Source organism: Camelus dromedarius, chromosome 13 (assembly GCF_036321535.1).
Source record: "Camelus dromedarius isolate mCamDro1 chromosome 13, mCamDro1.pat, whole genome shotgun sequence".
Lineage (NCBI taxonomy): Eukaryota > Metazoa > Chordata > Mammalia > Artiodactyla > Camelidae > Camelus > Camelus dromedarius.
In genome coordinates, this window is record NC_087448.1 from 12,660,183 (window position 1) to 12,683,493 (window position 23,311).

The 23,311-nt window shown below is 41.3% G+C and overlaps 1 protein-coding gene across 5 annotated transcripts in view; it reads left to right on the forward strand.

Moving 5' to 3' along the window:
* Positions 1-23,311, forward strand: part of ABCC4 (ATP binding cassette subfamily C member 4 (PEL blood group)) — a 189,924-nt gene that overhangs the window by 145,777 nt on the left and 20,836 nt on the right. For 4 of the 5 annotated variants that reach the window (XR_010383585.1, XM_010980230.3, XM_064493028.1 and 1 more), the window contains 7 exons: positions 225-375; positions 1,994-2,113; positions 3,329-3,439; positions 4,347-4,447; positions 5,517-5,708; positions 13,481-13,636; positions 22,926-23,015. Coding sequence is in view for 3 of the 5 variants with exons in the window: in XM_010980230.3 (XP_010978532.3) it covers positions 225-375; positions 1,994-2,113; positions 3,329-3,439; positions 4,347-4,447; positions 5,517-5,708; positions 13,481-13,636; positions 22,926-23,015 (921 nt within the window). In the remaining 2 variants the exon portion in view is untranslated. Of the gene's footprint in view, positions 1-224; positions 376-1,993; positions 2,114-3,328; positions 3,440-4,346; positions 4,448-5,516; positions 5,709-8,521; positions 8,731-13,480; positions 13,637-22,925; positions 23,016-23,311 lie in introns of those variants that run through there. The other variant, XR_010383587.1, reaches the window with a different exon arrangement.

Consider the following 23,311-nt stretch of genomic DNA (forward strand, 5'->3'; position numbering starts at 1 on the left):
TACCTAGAGAGTTCTTATCATAGAATTTGGCACATATTAAGCCTGCCATAAATATCATGAGGACCACCCATGATCTTGTTATTTCTTTGGATAGAAAAGCATTCCGTGCCATTCCCACATGTCTCTCGAGGAAAAAACTTTAATCCTAAGAAAACAACCCATTAAAGTTTATTTTTGAAAAGAATGGGGTAAAGAGGCCTCTGTATGTGTTTTCACTATTCCAGACATTTCTACAAGTGATTGGTGTGGTGAGTGTGGCGGTGGCGGTGATTCCTTGGATTGCGATACCCCTGGTTCCCCTTGGCATCATTTTCTTTGTTCTTCGGCGATATTTCTTAGCGACATCAAGAGATGTCAAACGCCTGGAATCCACAAGTGAGTACCAAGGCTCTCAGGCTGGCTTCCATCTACGCTGCAATTAACCAGACCCTGAAATTATGCAGACTCTGTCTTCCAAATTTCTAAGTTAACATTAGGTCAGTGGGTATTATGGCCACCGTGAGTCAGTATGGTCCTTAGGCAAATGGAGCCGGTGGCGGGTCAGCTGCAGCTTTGTCTGTTGGCACACGGAGGATACATGGGAGCGCCATGAGGACAGGGACCGTTTCTGTCTTGTTCGTAACATACTTCCTAACAGAACAACCAGTCAGTAAACATTTTTCTAAAAAATAAAATACTTCATCATGTTGGAACTAAGGTGGAAGGAAAAAGGGGATTTTTCTTCCCCTGAAGTTACTAGAAATGACAAGGAAAGAAAAAGAGTATGAAAAGAAAAGGAGATTTCAGGAAATGTATTTATATGTCAGAAGTAATGCATTTGAAAAATAGATTGTTTGACATACTCAAAAGATGGAGAAAAAGTTGCAGTTGTTAAGTGTCTTGAAAAGATAAGTTCTGTTATTTTCAGTTTGCTTTTTATCATCACCTCTATTTGGTATAATACCACACTGTTTGTGGTCCTTCCTCCCCAAGGCTGTTCATACAAATGGATGCTGAAAAAAAAAAAATCCCCTTTGGAGGACACGGGAGGGGAGGGGTCTGTTCAGTACCCTGTTAATCTATTACTCCATTCAACTTCCTAGTTTAAGAATAATGAACATTCTTTATGAATAATCGTTCTAGTCTACATGTAATCTGAGAGGATAAAATAATTTAGAGCTTATTACATTATTAATGCGCATATTCCATTGTTATTAAATCATAAGGAAAGTAGAAGTGTTATTTACTTATTCATTTTTTTAAAAAGCTACAAGGGCAATAGGCAAACAGTATAGAAGGAATGTGGTTGTATCAGAAGCCTTCAGCATGGATAGTTACTGCAAATTAATACCAACCTAACTTTCTTGAAGCCAAGCCAAGAAGAGATGCATATTGAGTTCCATGGTTCTCCATGTCTACTAAGTGGAAAAAATCTTAATTCATGAACATAAAGGAGTTTTTTGTTGTGGCTTTTGCATGTTTTCGTTTTTATATGTGTGTGGTTTTGTTTTTGTTTTTAAATAATAAACTCTTGAGAAGGGGACGGATAAATTAGGTTTGGGATTAACAGGAACACATTACCATATATAAAATAGATAAACCACAGGGACCTACTATAGTACAGGGAACTATGTTCAATTTCTTGTAATAACTTATAATGGAAAGGGATCTGGGAAAAAATATGTATCTATACATACAATTGATTTGCTTTGCTGTACACCTGAAACTAACTATACTTCAGTAAAAATCAAGATAAAAGAAAAAAGAATTTCATTATCTAAATCTATGTCCGACTTGAATTTGGTCAAAGCTGGGTTCAAAGAGAAACTTACCAGGTCGGTAAAGTGAAGTTCGTTAAGAACAGGATTTTGAAGGTTGGCAAGCAGCATCATTCCTCCCCCAGGGAGCCCTCCAGGAAGACCTTGTTGTGCTGTTTGTTGTATCTTGCGACCTCAGAGGCTGTTGGTTTCCTTGCATACAGCTTCCTTGACTTTGTCTGTCTCTGCTTCCCCAGCACGGAGCCCGGTCTTTTCCCACTTGTCGTCTTCACTCCAAGGACTCTGGACCATTCGCGCGTACAAAGCCGAACAGAGGTTTCAGGAACTGTTCGACGCACACCAGGATTTGCATTCAGGTCTGTAAGTTTCTGGAAATGATTTCAAAGGTTGGGGTGTGTCACCTTCTGAGGTTTGACCTTCCTCTCAGGTGGCCTTGCTGGCCTGCACCTCTCTCTACGTTGTCCCACATCCACCTCTGCACCCCTTCCTTCCCCACCCCTTCCTCCCAGCATCCCCTGTGTGCCCCCCACTTCCCTGTCACACCCCCTGCTTTTTTCTACCCTGACTGGCTTGCATTGTCTTTCCATCACAGTGCCCCATGGCTTTCTGTCCCTTTAGGGCAAAAGTCAGCAGCAAACTCCCCCAACCCCTCCACCCCACTGCAAAGAGCCAGATACTAAATATTTTAGGCTTTGTGTGCCATACTGTCTGTGTTGTAACTACTGAACTTTTCTGTTGTAGCACCAAAGCAGGCAAAGATAATACATCAGCCAGTGTCTGTGGCTGTGTTCCAATAAAGCTTTATTTATAAAAGCAGGTGGTGCTGTTCTTGCCCGACAGGCTGTTATTTGCTAATCCTCTTTTCAGAGCCTACAGGGTGACTGACAAAAGTGATTGAGGAAGAGGATTTTCTGATTATCAGATTTGCCACCCACTTGATGTGTACTCTTTGTAACAGTGAAGTTTTTCTCTAGGTAGAAAATTTAGAATTTCCCATAAGTCTTTAAAATTCTGGTCCACCTTTCCAGTCTTTATTGTATTTTGAAGATGAAATTGGCATTTTGAAAGCCACATGCAGATCTTGTTAGCTGATGGTCATTCAGATGGTGGCTCCTATGAAGAAGCACTGGGCAGGGCCCTGTAGGAGGTGCAGAAGGTGCTGGAGACAGAGTGTTAACTGCACCCTCTGCTGTGTGAGCGCTCGAAACAGTCGACTGTGTGTGAGGATGACTCTCACGTGGAGGACCAGCTCTGCAAGAAATGCGCCGATGAGACCATTTTCCCACATTCTTCTTTGTTACCGTATTTCTCTTTATGACCTTTGTGGGTGGAAGTTGTCAATGCGTGCTTCCCCCATGGCCCCCGGACTGATTCCTTCGTGTAGCATGTGATGTTCTGTGTCATAACCTAGCTTTCCGAAATCCTCAGGCTCCTTGGGTTTGTAACTTTGTTGTCCTACCTTGTGTAAAAAATCTCCTGCAGCTCAACTGAGCAAAATGCCTTCCCTCAATCAAAGCATCTAACTTTTTTTTCTCCTTATTCATTATGCTTATTTCGGGTCACAAATCCAGAGGCTTGGTTCTTGTTTTTGACCACGTCCCGGTGGTTCGCTGTGCGACTGGATGCCATCTGTGCCCTCTTTGTCATCGTCGTTGCCTTTGGGTCCCTGATCCTGGCAAAAAGTAAGTATAAATGTGAATTAGTTGCAGGATTACAGTTTATAGCTGCATTTATCCTTATTAAACTCTGTCATATACTGTTTCATTCTAATGAATTGTATTAAAGCATTTTCAGCGTGTGTTTCCATAGGGCGACCCACGTAGAAGAGTTATTTGGCTCTTGATGAGAGCTTTTATCCTTTTATCTTTCTTTGAGTGGGTTGAGGGCTACACAGCTGTAGCAAGCTGTCCCTCTGAACACTCCAGGTAGTGTTCGGCAGTTGGGAGCAGAGAACCAAGTTTCGCATTAAGCTTGTTGCCCAGTGTTGTGCTTTAAGTTTATAGCTTTAGGGCTACTTGGATTCCCTTGGTTGTAGGTGCCTGGTGCGCTGGGGTGAGGAAGATTCTCTGTAAGGAAGAACACTGTCCTCACTGCTGTGTGATTACCAGGTGATCAGGTGTTGGCACACATGGCTTGAAATCACCATCCCCACATATTCCATAGTAACAACACTGAATCATGATCTTTAATAGTGGAACCATAAGAGTAGTATTTTCGCTTTAAAAGTACAGGCTTTTAGAACCCATTGCCTTGTTTTTTGTGGTTTTCACTGTGGCTGCATTGGACGCAGAACATGAAATTACATAAGGGTATTTGAAACCATAGTGACGAAAATCTGAATAATGACATGATTCCTCACTTGTATGATAATGTCAGGGATTAGTAAACTTATTTAATAGATTTCTGAATTTCTAGTGCTCTTTTTCCTTTTTCTTTTTTCTTTTTCCCCTCTTTGTATCATCTCCTCTTTCAGTAGAGTGGTTATATGCAAGTGATTTAAACATTGTAAATTTGTCTTCTTGGTAAATTGTGCTGGGCTTGGGGTCAAGAATGGGACTGACTTTATTCCCTTGTTCCTTCCTCATTTAGCTTTGGATGCCGGGCGGGTTGGCCTGGCGCTGTCCTACGCCCTCACACTCATGGGGATGTTCCAGTGGTGCGTCCGGCAAAGCGCCGAAGTTGAGAATATGGTGACGTTTATCTTAACATTTTTAGCCTTCTCAACTCTCCTTGCCATTAAATGGCATAAAGGCAATTTTTTTTGTAAAATCCTAAAACTAATTTTTACATCATAGCTAACAGAATTTGTTAGATCCTTCCTCCATCTGTTTAAAGTTAATGTAAAGTAAAATACACACATCTTTTTCTCAGTCTCATGTATGCCATGTCAGCAGGTTTTATATTCATCACAGGCTGTCTTCAGATGTAGTAAGTGTCTCTGTAGGAGGGGGTTTCTGAAATCCTGGAGAGGATATAAACTGATTTTTTTTTAGAGGCTTGGTTATTTTAGTTTCCTAGTAGGTAATGACTCATTTTTGGTAAAAGAAGAATTCAGTATTTTGGGGTTGTGTATTTGTTTTAAGTATTCCCGCTCCCCTATTTCAGCATTTATTCTTGTATGAGTTGAACACCTGAGTTTGCTAGTGTCCCTCCATTCTGGTTGGATTAGCCCCCTCTCAGAGTGAGCTGTCGAAGGTGTCACATTATGGTTGTTTAGGAAGCCTTAGACAATATGTAAATTATCTCCGTTTTTGAGTATTTGCAACTTCTAAAGGGAGAAAAACGAAATGAACTGTTTCCATTTCTCTGTAACAGAGCAAGAAGTAACTAATTATTAAATGAGGTTTAATAACCATCCAGTTCTAGTCTCCCATGACAGGTAACCCTTCTGTAGCAAAACACTACTGGTTGGGGTCCAAAAGTAGGCTTTCCTTTGACAAAGTTCACTTGTCTTTTAATATAGGTATGAAAAGTGGATCAATGAAACCTTAGTGTTCGTTCCTCTAGTTCTTCTAGTTTGAATATGTTTAAGGAGGTAGCCATGATAAAAGAGTTACAAGACAATGAACAAGTTAACAAATCATCAGTGCCCTTGTAAAAGCACTACTTCTGTCCTTTGGGGATGCTAAGACCTGAGATATTCCTAACCATATAATAGCAGGTATAAAGGTATGAACAAGAAGATCTCATTTACAGTCTCTGAACATCCAGAAACAAGAATCTCTGTTCCTAATCCACGTGATGTTATATGTGTTTCAGATGATTTCAGTGGAAAGGGTGATTGAATATACAGACCTTGAGAAGGAAGCGCCCTGGGAAAACCAGAAACGCCCGCCACCGTCCTGGCCCCAGGAAGGGGCGATTGTCTTTGACAATGTTAACTTCTCGTACAGCTTGGATGGCCCTCTGGTACTGAAGCATCTGACAGCGCTCATTAAATCTAGAGAAAAGGTTTGTTTCCGCCATTTGCCTATTTAAAAGTCCAGCTAAAGATTTAGCACCGCATCTGCTGTTGGCTTGTCAGTGTGTCAGGGAGACTCTTTGTCTCTCATGGATCCAGATTAGATCAGCGACCCTGCAGGTAAATCTTTCTTGGAAACTGACCATGGAATGGTCATTTCTTCCCCTGTGTTGTGCGCTGCCTCATGGTGGTTGGTGGGCCCTGGGTCCTGGGGTTGGAACTCAACCTGACCCAGAATACTATATTTTTATACCTGATTATTCATTTGGAGTCTTGGAAGTCAACCCTGGCTTCCTGTTGCTAACTTGCCAGTATCTCGTTCCTCTCCATCCTTTCTTCTTTGTATTTCTGAAATCTTCTCTTCCTCCCGTGGTTCCCTTTGGTTGCAACCTTCCTCTGTCCTTTTGCCCTTTTCCTCGAGTTGTCTTGACTAACACACTCTCTGCTGTCTTCCCCTGCTTTCCCTCCCTTAGCCTGCTTCTTGCTGAAGTGCAGATCTGACCTGTACTGGCCTGGGCGAGGTGCTGCTGGACCATAGCTCAGCCTCAAGTCCACTCCAGCTGGGGCTGAGTGGCCAGCTTGTAGCCACCTGGGAACAGCCCAGAGTCCATACCTAGCCATGGGCGAGGAACCAGATACCCTAGCTGGAGGCAGGGCTCGGAGAGCAGAAGGGTTTTGAAGAAGAGGCTAAACCAGAACAGACAAGGCAGTAGGAAGCCCTTCCCTACCTACCTCTGCAGCGAGAGTCCTGACGTTTGTGTGACCCCTGCACCCGCGTCGTGTGTAGATTCCCCCAGAACTCTGTGTCCTTGCTGTTCTAAGCTTGTGCCCCCTGCCCCTCTACCCCAGAGTCCCTTCCCTTCTGTCACCTGACTGATGAACACCTCCTCATTTTCAGAGTCAATGCTAATGCATCTGTTTCTGTGATACCCTCAATTGTAACTCAGCCCTTACATGATCTTTTAAGATAGGGTATATGGTACACCTGTGTTCATAGCGGCCAAAAGTTGGAAGCAACGAACTTGTTTATGATGAAAATGACCAATGAATGGATGAACAAAATGTGGTATATCCGTACAGTGAAATATTATTCAGCCTTAAAAAGAAAGGAAATTCCAACCTATAGATAATCAATAAGAAATGAAATAAGTCACACACAAAAGAAACCAATAAAGTGTGATTCCACTTGTATGAGATTCTTAGAGTAGTCAAATTCATAATGGAAGAAAGTAGAATGGTTGCCAGGGACTGGCCAAGGGGTGATGGGGAGTTGTTAAATGGCTGCAGAGATTCCGTTTGACAAGGCAAAAAATATTTTGGCAGGACAACAATATGTATGTGCTTAACAATAAACTGTGAATTTTATGTTACATGTATTTTACCACAGTTGAAGTAAAAGATGGCAGCTGTGGCATGCTTTGTCATTTTAGTCTGTATCTCACAGTGCCCCGCGTCTTCTTAAGGTCTATTTTTATCTTGGTACCCAAAACGTGGAATTCTGCAGGGCGTAGAGGGGCTGCTAAGGGTGCTGGCTGGGAGGGTGCGTAATACATGATAGGAGCAATCGGTAACCGAAACATACACACAAGAAAACTTCATAAACAACCTATTACCCAGACTTGTTAAATACTTGAGGAACTGCTCTTTACAAACTCTTTTCACCACAGATCCATCTAGTGGACTGTAGCCATCATTTAATGAATGATACCCTTGTGACATGAAAATGCCCAAGTGATACCCAGGAAGCAGTTTCAGTTAGCCACATGGCAAAAGCTCTCTCCTGATTATTTCCAGATTCATTGCAGGTCTGGAAGAAGGTGAGGACTCCTGAGTTGGGAAAACATTAACAGCAGCTCTAGATGAAATCCTGTCCCTGAGAGCGCTGTAAGCGATGTATGTTACCTAGCAGTCAATACATCCATCAGATTTCCCGTTGTAAACCTAATTTCGTTAATTTGCACTCATCTTCAGTTTGCCCCAAAGCCATAAAACACGAATTATCTAAGAAACTTTGTAGTACAACTTAGGAACATAGCAGATTTGTATTCTTCCATCTTAAAACCCCCAAATTGTAGGATCATCTGAGATTCCAACATGGTTGAGGCCACGTTGAATTTGGAACCTGCGTTAATGACTGCAGTGACTGAACTTCTGATTTGTGTCTTGGTCCACACACAGCATCACCATTCACTTCATTTCTGTGTTTGGAGGTTGTCCCCGGGGCGGAGCCGCGAAGTGATGTCACTGCCCACGTACATTCCCGGTTTCCTCTCCTGCCCACATGTTCCCGTCCCCGTTACCCCGGGACGTGCCTTTGGGGTTGGATTTGGCTGAAAGCAGCTGCTGTGGGGGAGGTCGGAGGAGTGTGCCGGCCCAGTGGATGTGGGCTTTATTCTCGTTCCCTCATGTCCTCTGCTGTCCTGATTCCTGGAAGTTAAGAGTCAACAGCGAAGTGTAATAGGTACTACTCAGGTTTCTAATGTACGGGAGAAATAGCAAGTAAAATTAAAGACCCAAAATGAGGTAAATAGTGCGCTGGGCTTTCTGGTGAGATTCTGAACATTGGCTGCATTTTTTCATTTAGATGATTTTGTGGTTGATTGGATCATTTTAGAGAGTACTGGGCCATTTTAAAGCATTTTCCAGCTCTCGAGGTAGATTGATTTTGGTTTGTTATTTTTTTTTTCCCTTACTCAGAGCTATTACTTGGATAATAGATTTTTACAGATGCTTGCTGGACCTTGCCATAATGTGTAAAATTGTTCATTTCCTACACTTTCTCCTTTTTTTTTTTTTAACCTAGTATTTTGTCAGAAACCCCTCCCCTCACTCCCAGATTGTCCCACCTCCCCTGCTGCCTCCTCATTCCTTGTGACTCAGAATGTGCTGCCAGGGCCAGCAGTTCCTGCACCACCCGGGAGCTTCTTGGAAAATGCAGACTCTCAGGATCACCCAGACCTCTTGACTCAGTCGCATTTGAACCCGACCTCGCAGTGAAGGCCTTTCTCTCTGGTGGGTGATTTTCAATGACTGGTAACCTGTGATTTCCAGGAAACATCCCTTGACAGTTTGGAATTGAGCTCCTGAATCACCCAAAACCCTCTGTGACTGAGCATGAGGCTCTGGAAAGTTCTGTGCCACTTACCCTACAGATTTTTTTATGTTTGTATTCTGCAAAGTGTGCCTTTACATTATAATCTAATTCTGTGTGACTCCAATGCATTTGTTTGCATCTTTTCAGTGCAGCGTGCCTTCATCACAGGCAGCTTTCACCCTGCTCGCTGGCCGTCCCCACGCCAGCCTCCTGCGGGGCTAGGGCTGTTCCAGCCCGGGCTCAGCCCTGGCTGGGCTCGGGGTCAGAGGCAGCCGAGCATAGCGGTGTGTGTGAGGCTCTCTTACCACCTGGTGGGATCAGAAATTGAGTCTTGCTGCCCCAAGCAGGGCAGAAGGTCCTTGTGGCCTATTTCCCAGGTACCATGTGCCCCACTTAGCCACAGGTTTCTCTCCCAGCCCAGCTGTGGGTGCCAGTTCTTCCTGTTGACAGCCCACCTGACCTCAGGTATCTGGTACCCTCTTTGCTCAGAGTCGTCAGCCCTCTGGTTCCACCACCATGTTGTTACTCGCCCGTATCCATGTCATGCAATAGGATCTATATGGCAGGCCTGTTCCTCTGACTGCAACTACACCTTTTCTCGCTATCTCTCTTCTAGCTAGACAGAAGGACATAGTAAAGTCTGAAGCCATCAGCAGAATGTAAAAGTGGCCAACAGACCAATGGATTTGAGTCCCATTCTGTGACTTATGGGCTCTGTTTTTTTCAGGCAGACTAATTAATCTTAGAAGCTCGATCTTCTCTTCTGCAAAATGGAAGTGGTAGGACCTAACCTCGAGGGTTGTTGTACAACTAAAGACATGTAAAGCACCCAGTATGGAGACCAGCACAGAGTAAATAAATGCTTGGACACAGATAGCTGTCATTTTCATAGGGCGTAAAATGACCATAACGACTTACACTGTGAAAATAGTTGTCTGACCCATGGAAATGAGGAGTTGGTCATTTGCAATCATATTTATGGCTCTAGGAGCCCTCTGCTATGTCTCTCCATCCAGCTAATCCTATACCTAAACAATGTGGTAATAGAATTCCTGTAAATTTCTCCTGTCTGTGTTAAAAGCCTTAGCTCTCTCCAGAATACTTCTTTGCAAAGGACACCACAGGTAATACGAATAATACAAACTTGAATCCAACACAGATCCTGTTATCAGCACATACAGTCCAGTTGAAGAAATTTAAAAAGGATATACTAGCTTCAAAAGGCAGAAGGCTGTCACAATTTTTACAGAAGTTTAGAAAAAGATGACATAACATCCTTTTGGGTTGGGTGACGTCCACATGAGGGGTTAGGTAGAACAATTCTGAGGAATTAGGCATGTGAAACTGTGATGTGTTGTCAGAATTTCAGCGGGTGGAAATTCATATAAAAGAAATTCTGGGAGGTGGGACCTGCATAAGCAAAAGCGAGATGCCCCGATTCAGTGAATGAAGAACTGGTCACCTGCAGAGCATTCAGGGAAAAGAACCACCAAGTGTATAGCACACATTTTCATATTCAACCTTCCCAGCTACCTGGTAATCCCTAGGAAGCTGACTGGTGGAGATGAAGAATGAAGTTAGTGGGGACAGTTTTGTGGAAGCGACTTCCTGGGTGTCAAGTGATAGGCATGGAGCTATTCTGCGAGTTTAATCTGAGAAGTGGGAAGACGCAGGGAACAGGGAGCCAGTATCCCTTGTGCAGCCCAGCGGGCGTCGTGGGAAAGTGATTCCACTTTTTGGAAATTGGACTGATGTCAATTAAAACAAAGTGATAACACACAGGTTTGTGAATGTGGAGGGAAATGGGTGAGAATAGGAAATGCTATCATATTTCTGGGCAGTAGGTTGGCAGTACTTAACAGCCTCCTTTGAAAATGTTCGCACCTGTTTCTCAGCAATTCTGCATTGGAGAATTTATCTTAAGGAAAGCATTAAGATTGTTTGCAAAGATTCAGCTTCAGGGATACTTATCACAGTTATTTATAATAGCAAAGTATTCAAAACCGACTAAATACCCACAGGGGGTTTGTTACGTAAGTGATCACATATTCTGTAATATGTACCCATTAAAGTAAATATTTTTAGGGAATCCTGAGAACAGATTACCACAACATGTTCATATTAATCACAGTTTATTTTATGTATATGAGCTTATATCTGTAAGAACGCACAGACACACAAAGCTTGAAAGAAAATACATCAACATCTTAAGAATGGTTTTATCATAGTGCTGGGGTGATGGCTAGTATTTATTTACTTTTCAAATTCATGTGCATCAATTATTAAGGAAAAGGTTTCTATTTTGAAAGGTAATGCAGCCTTGCACTCAGGTAATGATTCTGGTCCTTAAAGTCTGAGTCATGGAAGTTCAGTCTTTGGCTTGGCACGCTGGACTCAGGGAGACCTGGAAATAAGCTGGACAGTTGACCCCTGTGCCTGGGAGAGAAGTAATGAGATTGAACTGGGAAAGTCAGAAAAAGCGGCTGTCTTGTGTGGGGCATTCAGTGCTGATCATGTTAAGTTTGACACGTGAAGAGAGCTAGGTGCAAATGTCTAACAAGTTGGTGTGGTCTTCAGAGACCAGCCCTGGCCTGACTGGATAAACAGAAAGTCTCAAAGCAGGTAAAAGAAGACTGTCTTCAAGTGTCTTTAGTGTCAGGAATGTAAACTTAGTGATACTGGGGTACTCTCCACTTGCAATTGGTAAAACCCATTGGTGACTGGGAAAGATTCCCAGACAATAATTTTGATGACCAAAGAGTAGATATAGTCACAGCTGGGCTTTCTTTCCCTTCCTTCCTTCTTTCCTTCCTTCCTTCCCTCCCTCCCTCCCTCCCTCCTTCCCTCCTTCCTTCCTACTTTAAATTTTTTAATTTTAATTTTTTTTAAATTTAAGTACAGTCACTTACAATGCATCAATCTCTGGTGTACAGCACAGTGTCCCAGTCATACATATACATACACAGCTGAGTTTTCTGAGTTGCCTTTTCCTTAAACTCCTCACCGGAGTTTGGAGTTCCCAGTCTTGTGGTCGTGTGCAGCCCGCCTTCCCTCTGCATATCATGTCCCATTTACCCCAAGTCTACAAGTGTTCCAGTTTGCACACATGGATCAGTTCCAGGAGAGCTGATAGCATGGGAACATAGTTTTCACAAACATAGTTCTCACAAATCCGCAATATCTTCAAGGTTTGTCTGTATACAGAACACGTGAGATATATATTTGTATATTTATGTGTACATATGTGTGTGTACGTGTGTGTACGTGTGTGTGTGTGTGTGTGTGTGTGTGTGTGTGTGTGTGTGTAATATGCCCTGGGACCTTCCTGTGCATGCAGAGAATGGCCCATCTATACTGTATATATTATGATTTACCATAAGGTACAAATGGCTACAAGATAAATGCACTAAGGCCACTTTTATTACATTTAATCTGTATAAAGATAATTTTTTTTGAAATGCCTTTATTGATTTCACACGCCAAGCTTTGAATCTTTGGAGGTATTCAAGTGAGAAAATGTGTGTAGTTTTCAGTGTATAATCAGTGCCCAGAAAGGTTTAGTTCTTTTCTTTTTAAAGCCATGAGTTTTTAAATTTTACTGAATTAATTTGCAAAGATTGAAAGTATATCTTAAGTCATCTCTTGGGAAACTCCCACTAGGGAATCTGCGGTTGGCCAACCTCATTGGTAAAAAAACAAAAGCCAGTTTCAGGATACTTGTTTGAATGCATACAGCTAAAAGCAAGTTTTTACATTACAGTTTCATTTCTGACCAGCATTTTACCTGCATTATATTGATTCATTGATCTTATTGTTAATGCACTTAATTTCCCACTGCTTTGGTTTTAATAACTAGACTGATACTTAATATGTATCGTTCCAAGGGGCAGTTTTAGGTATTAATTGGTTTGTAAAACACCGTTTGAGCTGCTGAGATGAAAGGTCCCATGTAAATACCAAGTGTTGTTTGTGGTGTTGGTGTTGTTGATCTCATTATGTGTGTTTTGTGTACTTGCTACTGACTTTTAAGACACCGAGTCCTGTATTTTGCAACTGTAAGTCATTTTCTGTCAAGACAGAGCATATTTAAGATGCCTACTATCAGGAAATGATTTAGTTTCTCTACCAAAGAATAATAATTCCTCTTAAATGATAGAACGCTGCCAAGCTGAATACTTGTTTGTATATAACACTTCTGACTAGACTTGTTGACATCTCTGTGAAATTACCCACCTAATTCTCAAGGTCAAAATACCCAGACAGCAGGAATAAAGCTAATTTAAAAGCTGACTTCTTATGAGCCACTTAGGAGACTGCTGGCTTTTTACTACTAGTAGATTGATTCTGTTATTTGTAACTCTTCTTTGGACCAGGGGATCTCAACCAGAGGACATTTGTCAATGTCTGACATTTCTAGTTGCCACATGTGGGGTTTTTTCCTGGAATCTAGTGGGTAGAGTCCACATATACGGCTATACAACCTACAGTACGTGGGAGAGCGTGTCCCCAACAATGAATTATCTGGCCCCAAATGTCAACCGCCACACGGTTGAGAAGCTTTTAGACTACACCCTGTATAAAACCTCTAAAATGCATATTCAACAACAGGGGTTCTCCATGGTTAGTTGCCCATTGTTAATTCTTAATCCCTCCTGGATCTGGTTACAGGTCGGCATTGTGGGAAGAACAGGAGCTGGAAAAAGTTCCCTCATCTCTGCCCTTTTTAGATTGTCAGAACCTGAAGGTAAAATTTGGATTGATAAGATCTTGACAACTGAAATTGGACTTCACGATTTAAGGAAGAAGATGTCAATCATACCTCAGGTATGCATTTCATGGCATTCTCTTGTGTTCTAAAGCAACTAACTTTAATTGCTTTTGATTTGTTGTTTTTTTTTAATTGAATGAAAGTGTTGATCTTTTCCCCTCCCTAGTAGAGAATATTTTTAACAGCAGGTATTTTCAACACACACTTTCATCAGATCCTAGGTTTTGTTTGTCTTTTCATTTATTTGTCTTACATGTACGTGATTTAATAGCTTACCCAGATTTCTAGACTGAAACTTCCCCCGGTGCCACAGTTTTAGCCACTGATAACCAGATAATTCTGAGAACAAAATGATAGTTTGTTTCTCAATGGAAAAACAATGGAGAGGTTTCTACAGGGAAACATGGATTTTGTCTTGATGGAATTCTGCTGGTAGGAGATAAAGATAAAATTTTCAAAGGTTATTATTAACATGGAGGACTTTCTGTTAAACTAGGGGGCTATGAGACTTAACAGGGTGTATCGATATCGGCTTTTGGGAGACTTTCAGGATTCAGCCATGAGTAGATGATTTTAACCAGGGAGGCAGTACAGGTTAGTGAGGAGGGACACGGGGCATGGAAGTCCACCTCTGTGCACCTCAGTATTCTGGCCCTTACAAGGCAGCTAACAGTACCAGCTCCTCCTGCTGCTGTGAGGTCTAAATAGGTTAGTACGTGTGGAGTGCTTCACGTAGATCCGGTTCGTGGTTGCTCTGATGACAGAGCTTTGAATTGATCATCTCTTCCTGGGCTCTGATTCTGTTTTCTTCTGTTCTGCTTTTTAAAGACTTTGAGAGAGTGTTTTGGAGACTGGATTAAATGCACAGTAGAGGCTCCTGTCATTCCTTGTGGTTCATTCACCCAACATAGTTCAGTGAATATTTACTGAGCAATTACTATCCTCCAGGTATATAGCCAAGGGCAATATAGGCCCTTTTCACATTGGCCTGGGCCACATATCTTCCATTCTGCCCTCTGCTTTGACAGGTTGGATCTTTTTTTTGTTTGTTTGTTTGTTTTGTTTTTTTTTTTTGCTTTGTTTTGTTTGTCTGTTTGTTTGTTCATTTTTTGTTTAAATACTCTACCATCATCTGGCCATCAAAGGAAGCTCAGAAAAACACCCTCTTGAGATGAGAAACACAGAGGGGAAACCAGACAAAATGGGCCAGGAAAATGTGCTTCCTGGAGTGCAGGTGTAATGAGCTCTGAAATGCCTGTTTAATAGGAAGCATGCAGCACATGGTACCCAAAGGGGTGGCGTATGTGGACTAGTGAAGGAGTATGTGACTGGGTGCAGCTGTTGCTGCCAACCCCTGGCCTCTAAAATAACTGGAATTAGTCTCACTACTTTTGAAGTAAAGATGTTCCTTTTAGATCACAGTGAGATGCCATCTTACACCCTTAGTCTGTCTATTATCCAAAAACCCCCCCACAATTGAAGGAATTGGAATCACTGTTCATTGGTGGTAGAAATGTAAAGTAATACAGCAACTGTGGAAAATGGGATGAGGGTTCCTCAAAAGTATTAGAAGCAGAATTATTATATGATACAACAATTCCAATTTAGAGTATAAACCCAAAAGAATTGAAAATGGGATCTGAAAAAGATGAATGTAAAGAGAACATACCTATATGTGAATGTTCATAGCAGCATTATTCTCAATAGCAAAAGGTTAGAAGCACCTAAGGGTCTTGACAGTTAAATGGAAAAACAGATGTGATATATGCACAATGGAATATCATACAGCCTTTAAAAAGGAAGGAAATTCTAACATGTGCTACAACATGGATGAACCTTGATGACATTATGCAAAGTGAAATAAACTAGTCACAATAGACAAATAGCATATGATTCTACTTACATGAAGTACATAGTGGAGTCAATTCATGGAGAGAGCAAGTAGCATCGTGGTTGCCAGGGCTGCTGGGAGGGAGGAATAGGCAGTTCTTGTTTAATGGGTACAGTGGTTCAGTTTTGCAAGATGAAGGCAGTTCTATGATTGGATGGTGGTGATGGCTTTACAACAGTGAATGCATTTAATACCACTGAACTATGCATTTAATACCACTGAACTATACATTTAAACATACTGAAAGTGTGAAATGTTATATGTGTTTTACCACAATTAAAATTTTTTAAAAAAGATATCCATTTCAGGAAAAATGAAATTTTCAGCACATACAATCCTTATATTTCAAATTTCTTTCTAGCTTTTATGTTGGTGACTTAGAGATTACAGTAAAAAATAATTTTAGATTCCCAAGTTATAGATTTTGATTGTACCCTTCTCTGAAATGGGCCACATAAGATTAGTTGGCAGAAATAATTGGTTTGTCTGTAAAGTCCTTTCATATCCTTGGATGGATGGATCTAGAAATGTGCCCCTACATTACTTTTAATGCTTCTTAATAAGAAAAAGTTGTATGCTGTGTACATAAAAGAACTCCATAAATGAAGAAATAACGTTAGATGATTCTTGGCTCTGCTAGTAATGTTTTGGAAGCACATCTGAGCAAAGACTGAACATACCTTGACATCACCAGGTTTTGGTTCTGTTCCATAGGTTTCCACCCTACTTTTTAGCATGCTCTGTGTACACACTGCTTAGAGCATGCTTACAAAACAGTGCTGAGCTTTGTATCCATGCAGATAATGATCAGCAACCATTGTCCTCCTAGAACCTATAGTTTCTCACTGTCTATGCCTTTGTCTCCAAGGAGAAAGGTTGGTTGATTAAAGAGAGAGAATCTGAAGAGACTGAGGAGTCCCAGGAAATCATTCAGGAGGCAGCCAGGGATAGAATGCTGAAGAGCTGAGACCGCGTCAACTTGAGCCACGTTTTTATTCTGTCTCTGTCTCCTCTGACTGTGGGCCCTTGATGGAGTTGCTTGGCTCCCAAGCTTCATAGTCCTCGCCCTGTAACCAGGTCTGGGAATTACTGCTGTACAGATTGTTGTGAAGGTGCAACAGGGTGAGAAAATATTTGTAGTCCATGCCGGGCCCTTGGGATCGCTCAGTCATAGTAACGATTATTATTATTAGGGATCGGGGCACTGGCCTTTAGGATATTATTTCTACTTAAGTAAAAAGGGTAACACATTCTGGAATGGCTTTGGTCTTTAATTTCTGCTTATGTTTTTGTGATCCTTGGTGATTTTCTTTACATTTATGGCTTATCACATAAACCGTGTAGTTTACATAAATTTAAAGAGTGAAGCAAAAGAAAAAAAAGAAAATCAACATACTAGGAGTTTTAGGGGAAAGTTTAGGAGAGAAATTTATCTTAGGGTCTTTTCTCTCAGGAACAAGAGTCGAGAATATCACTGGCTCCCTTCCCACGAGGTTCTTTCCTGACTACCGCCCTGTTCCCACTGGTACTTTCCATCCTCCACCACAACCCCTGACTTTTTCTCAGCCCTTCTCACGTTCTTGACTATTTTCTTCCTCTCCTGGATGACAGGGCCTGAGTCTCTCATTTCTGTTGCTTTAGTGCTTGTTCCAGTCCCTCACCAGTTACACAAATATCAGTAATAATCCCTAACATTGGTGGAATCCGTAACAAGTTTTAGCCTCTTTCCCTACCATCTCCCACTTAATCCTCACAACAATTCTCCTGATATCTTTATCTGAGAGATTTAAAAACTGAAGCACTGGGAGCTTAACCAGCTTATCAAGTAAGCAGCAGAGAAGGATTCAGATTTCATTTAGAGAAAGTCTCAACTCCAGAGCCAGAGTAGCTAACCGGTCTGCTAGTGACTCAGCACACTGCTGACTGCGGTCCATGGTAGAACTGCTTCCTGTCATGACTTCTGTGTACACATGTACACACACACACACACACACACACACACACAGAGTCGCACACATGGGAACAAAGATTTCACAAAACAGTATTACTTGTACTCTGTACTCTGCGCTCTGATATTTTCTATTCTATCCATTCTACTGATTTATAGAAAGGACAAAATGATTATTATGAGCCACAAAATTGATTTCATGACCCATTGGCTGCACCTGCAGTTTGACGAACAGCGGCCCTCACTGTCTGCCTGCTGGGCTGGGCTCCTGGTCCATGATAGGGTCTTGCTGGGAGATTCATTGCTGTTCCAGATTCTTGCTGTAGCCTCACAAGGTTAGCCCCATTTTCCAGGAAGGGAACTGAGGCTTGGGGAGATTAATAACTTGAGTCAAAGAGTTAAAAAGCAGTAGAATCAGGACTTAGGAATCTCTGACTCCAGTGTTTTATATACACACACACACACATACATGTTTTTCCTTATATGGTTGTTGGACTGAATGATGTTCTCATCAGATGTTTTCCACATTTTTTCCTACCACACCGCTCATAGTATCAATTTAGAAACGAGTCTATTTGCTTATACATCACAGACTAATAAGTGTCAGGGGAAGATACTCAATATCACCCCTTCCCCAGCCAAGAGCCCTTTCTCTCCATGATGTCAGGCTGGCTGCAGAGGTGGAGCAGGTCTGCTGCCGTGGTTACTTGAAGTTGCTTGTCTAAACGTAGAAAGCTTCCGTCTGTCTTCACCCAAAACAAGTAGGAAGCAGTGTTGCTTCTGTCTCAACATCCTGATTTACAGGTTTTTAGGAAGTTGAGCATGGACTCTGCAAAGGGGGAGCCTAGTGCTGTTTCTTTGAGTCGCCCTGGAGCTTAGGTGAGCTGGGCCCCCATCGTCTTCCCTGACTCCCTCCTCCCTGTGATGTTGGGCACAGCAGCGAGCTTCCAGGCTGATCTCCCTCCCAGGCTCGCCCCTGCCACTCTTGACCCACCTTGAGCAGGTTAGAACTGGGGGAGATGTGATAGCAGCAAAAAATACTGTATTCTTAAGAAGGTACTCCTCAATTTGTTAGAAATTAGCAAAAAATGAAAGCACTTCCTAATTAATTTCTGTGAAGGTGAAGTGTGCACCCTTTCTGCTCAAGATCTGAAGTAGTTAAATATGTCCCCCAGAAAAAAACACTAATTGAGATTATATTCGGGGTGTAGCTTGCTTATCTTAATGGGTCTGGAAAAATAGACTTCAAAACTACTGAACTACTTTGGATGATTCTTCTACTTTGGATGATGCCTGAAGCTCCTTATCCTATTGGCACTATGAAAATGCTTTCAATTGAAGAGGGATTCCATGCAAATTCAGAATTTATGATTGCAGCCCAACAGTTGGCAAACATCAACAGCCATGATCTTCATCATGATTAAACAGTTTCATTTTTTATATTTAATAGGCTTTTTTTTTTAATTAAGGCAAAAGCTAGATGTTTTTTTAACAGTCCACTCTGGGCTTTTGGTATTTCCATTCCGAGTTTTCTTCAGTAGGTTGAAGAAGCTGTCTCTTTAAGGCTCCTTCTTGATTACCTGGTTTTCTTTCCCTTTTTCTCTTGTTGAGAACAAAACTCCAAGAGAGAAGAGTTGGATATGCTGTTACTAGTAAAGAAATACAACTGGATTCTAGCCTAATGCAGTCGGCCCTTTGTTTCTGACACTGAAGTCTTCATTAAATCCCGTGGAACTGCTCCCCGGAGCTCCTGAAAGAGGACTTTACACGACTTAAATTCTTTTTCCTTTGTTGGCGAACAATGTTCTTTTCTTTTGAATATGGATGACGATCAGTTCATTCAGAGGCTACAGGGTTTTTTTAAAAAATGGAAACCAAGATTTAAAGTGACTTCAGGTGATGCTTTTACTCTTAAAATATGGAGATGAGCAGCCCCTTTAAGAAATGTCCTTAGATTGGAGACCTAAATGTACCTCTCAGGACTCTGGGAAGCAGCATCAGTAGCCACTCTTCATATACTTCAGTGGAGGGCAGTTTCCTGGTTTGGGACTGAAATGATCAGGGTAAAGTGTTCTGCTTTATCTGCCTTGTTTGTAACCACTTGTTCAGTTTTTGTCTTGCTCCCGGGTCATTTTAAACGTCAGAAGGTTCGTGGGTCAGGTTTCTTTGTAAGATAATGAGAGTCTTGTCTTCCAGCAGCTTATACAAAAGGTCTGGTAAGACTGCAGTTTTCAGTGTGCAGTTGTGTTGAGGGATTATCAATTTACTACACTAAATGCTCTGATTCAGAGTGGCCATTTTTGGGTCACACACCTAATATGAATTTGCGTTATGTTAGTGAGAAAGGAAAAAAATTACTACTGAATATGGCACAAAGGATTGAATTTAAAAAGTATCAATTTTAAACCATGATGAAAAACAGGTTTGAAACTAATGCTTCATTCAAAATACTGCATTGAACAAGAGCGTTTGTTTTCCAATTGTGCTGAGCCAGCTAGCCCTTATTAAATGAGGTTTAATTGTGCACCCTCAGAAAAAATATATACTTAGGCTAATAAATTTAGTGTATATTTACACGAAGGTTGTGTGTCCTACCATAAATCTCTACACTGAAGTGTTCTGCCTGCAAACATTTTTACAACACTTATTTATAAGATTAGTTTTATTAACTTCATTGTTTGGAGGTGGGTACTGTAAATCATAGTATCTATCAGAAATGATCGTTAATTTGACCCTTATCTGCCCTTGCAGTGTGTGTCTATTATGAGTGCTTTTATTTGAAAATTGTATAATGGTTTCTTACTTGGAATGAGTAGAAACTAAAATGAACACCACGCATAAAACACATTGACTTATTAAAACAGACGTTCACAAATTGCCTGTTGGCTTTTTAAAAAAAATAGCTTCAATTAGTTAATGTTTTAATAAATCATTCTTTTCATTCAACAAGTTTTCATTAAAACTTTACTGATTTTGATATATATATTGGCGTGCCATAACAAAGAGAAACATTCTTATTTCTAAACAATTTTCTTCCATCTAATGCTGCCAAATAAACAAGCATAATTGCCGAAACGTCCTTTTAGATTGACAAGAAGGCGGGCGGGTATAGCTCAGTGGCAGAGTGCATGATTAGCATGGAGGAGGTCCTGGGTTCAATCCCCAGTAACTGCATTTAAAACAAACAAACAAACTTAATCCCCCTCCTAAAAGAAAAGATACACATGATTGCATGCATCCAGATATAACAAAAATAGATTGACAGTACAGACTTAAGTTTGCACCCTTATTGCAGTGGGAAATGCTTAAACTTAATTAAAAAATTTTTTTTATTTGAGTCAGCAGTAATTTGGTGATAATTCATTCGCAGAACCTCCTCCAGGCCTCTGGAGTGTCTGAGGTCTGTTTAAAGCTCAGCATGAAGCTGCTGCAGGCGTTGGACAGGGGCTCAGAAGGGAGGGACTCCTCCTTGTGCCGAGAATCCCATTTTTGTCCCCTAGTCTTTGGAGAGACTCATCCACTTCAAGGAGTTTCGTAAAGAGAGGAAGGTTTGGGGGGTGACAACAGAGAGAGGCCCTGATTATGAAATCGGTGACGGAGCTTTAAATGGGCGTCCCTCTGCCTGTTGTCCTGAACCAGTGAAGCCACTGTTCCCAAACGTGCTGATGCTGTGAGTCCTTTCATGCTTAAGGGGTGGGGGGGAGGTTTGTCTTTTAAAATCGAAGCCATTTTTTTCTTAGACTAGCTTAAAGTAACGTCTCTCTAGAGTATACTTTAAAAACCTGGTGGACACTTCAGCAAACCTTGGACTTCTTACTGATGTGAATTTGCTCTATGAGAAGGATCTGAAGGAAAAAATGTTCAGGTCGTATTAGCCCTGGTGGGCTAAAACATGGTCCTGTTGTTACTATAAACAGAGACCCTGTCTCATTTCTCCCAGTGGCTTAAAACCGGTTCCTTAACTTGGCCTCTTTTGGCCTTGAACACCAGTCCTTGGAGAATCTCTCATTTTGGGCCTCAGAGTAAAATCCTGCCCACAGTTTAGAGCCTTGGAGGTGGGAGGCTAGAGGAGAATTAGAGGAAAGTGAAGAACATTGAGTATGAGCCTCCCCTAATTGTTTCTGTGAACCTCATGGAAGGAGCTAAAGGAAGAGAAATGGCCTAGCTTGTTGGACTCTTTGAGTTGATAATTACAAGGAGTTAGACGTTTGTTTTCAAAAACTGCAGTAGAATGTTGGTTATTCCCCTGACAATGAACTCTTACCGTTACATTGGTGGCTGTTTCCTCTTTGATCCTAAATTTAGCAGTAGAAAAAGGTATGGGAAACTCCTTCTTGTCCTTCTTCGTGGGTGGAGAAAAGAAATGTCTATCTTCTTCATCTTTCTTTTCTGACTTTTGTGAAGTGAGGAGGAACAAACTGTCCATCCCCAAGGCCAGGAGGGATTTGAGGCTGGGGTCCCTCGGGCATTTCCGGGCCCTTGTGGAAGAGTCAGGTCTCCTCCGGGTCCCACTGCTGTGCTTCCACACTGTTCTGTCCCCTTCCCTGAAAGTAGCCCTTTGGGCTCTTCTCTGCCACCTGTGTTCTTGTGTCCTGGTTACAGAGCCTTCCAGCAGAAAACGTAATGACCCGTATAAGCTTATGTACAAGACTTGCTTGAAACCCATAAGAAGGCATATATACTAACACAGGAATTTACTTGTGGCTCCTCTTGGAGCAGATGAATAGGAAGAGCTATTTAAATTTTAAAATAGTCTCATTATGGTGCACGTCACAATGGGTTTCAGGGTGTCTTGCCCTGACAGTTAATAATGAGGTTCTGTGAAGTGACATTGATGCACAGGTGAGATAACATGGGGTCGCCTGATGCAACATCAGAGGCCGTCTCTTCATGAACAGAGAAGCCACTGACCCCTGTATTTGATGTTCTCTTTGCACATGTGGGTAGATTCCAGTCACACATTTTGAGAGATTCCCCATCCAGAAACTGAGCAATGGAAAAAATATCCTAGTTTAATCTTCATTGCAAATGTACGTATATTTAACAATTTTGCTGTGGGGTACAAATTTCAAATAATCATGCTGTTGGCATTTTCCAGTAGCACACCAGGATTGACAATTAATTTATGAAGCTCTTGATATAACATTCCTCCAGTAATTATATCTTTTTTTTTCTATCTAAGCAGATATGACCAGGGAGACTTTTTTTTTTTTTTAAATCAATCTTTCCTTTCTCTTCTTCAGTTTCTTCTTAAGATGACACACTTCAGCACTTTCTTCTGGTAGTGATCAGTGGTCTGGAGGATATTTTGAAGCATAAAATGATAAAATGGAAATTTAATAGTGATACTATTTTGTAAACAGGCATTTACCACCTTATTATTAATGATTGTAGTGAATTTTGTGTTTGGTTTTTTGTGTGTGTGGGGGTTTGTATTTCTGTTTTTAAAGCATTAGAATTAAATGAAAAGAGGCTACCATGACATTCTATATTTTGTGGTATTTAGGAACCTGTTTTATTCACTGGAACAATGAGGAAAAATCTGGATCCTTTTAATGAGCATACGGATGAGGAGCTGTGGAATGCTTTAAAAGAGGTAGTTTATAAAATGTGATTAACTTGTTAACATAAATATCTGTGTATGTACATGAGTAGCATTGCAGATAATGAAGGGGAGCTTATTGGTTTAACCAACTTTCTTTACCTTCTAGGAGAGCATTGATGACATGGGTGCAGTTAAATTGTGTATATTGATGATGATGAAAACCAGCAATAAAGTGCCTCATGGTTTCATTTTAGCTTTTTTCCTAGAAACCAGAGCAAGTAGTTGCATTATGTTGTCCTTAGCAGAGCACTTCACTTAGAAGTTTTAATTATGGATTCAAATTCTAC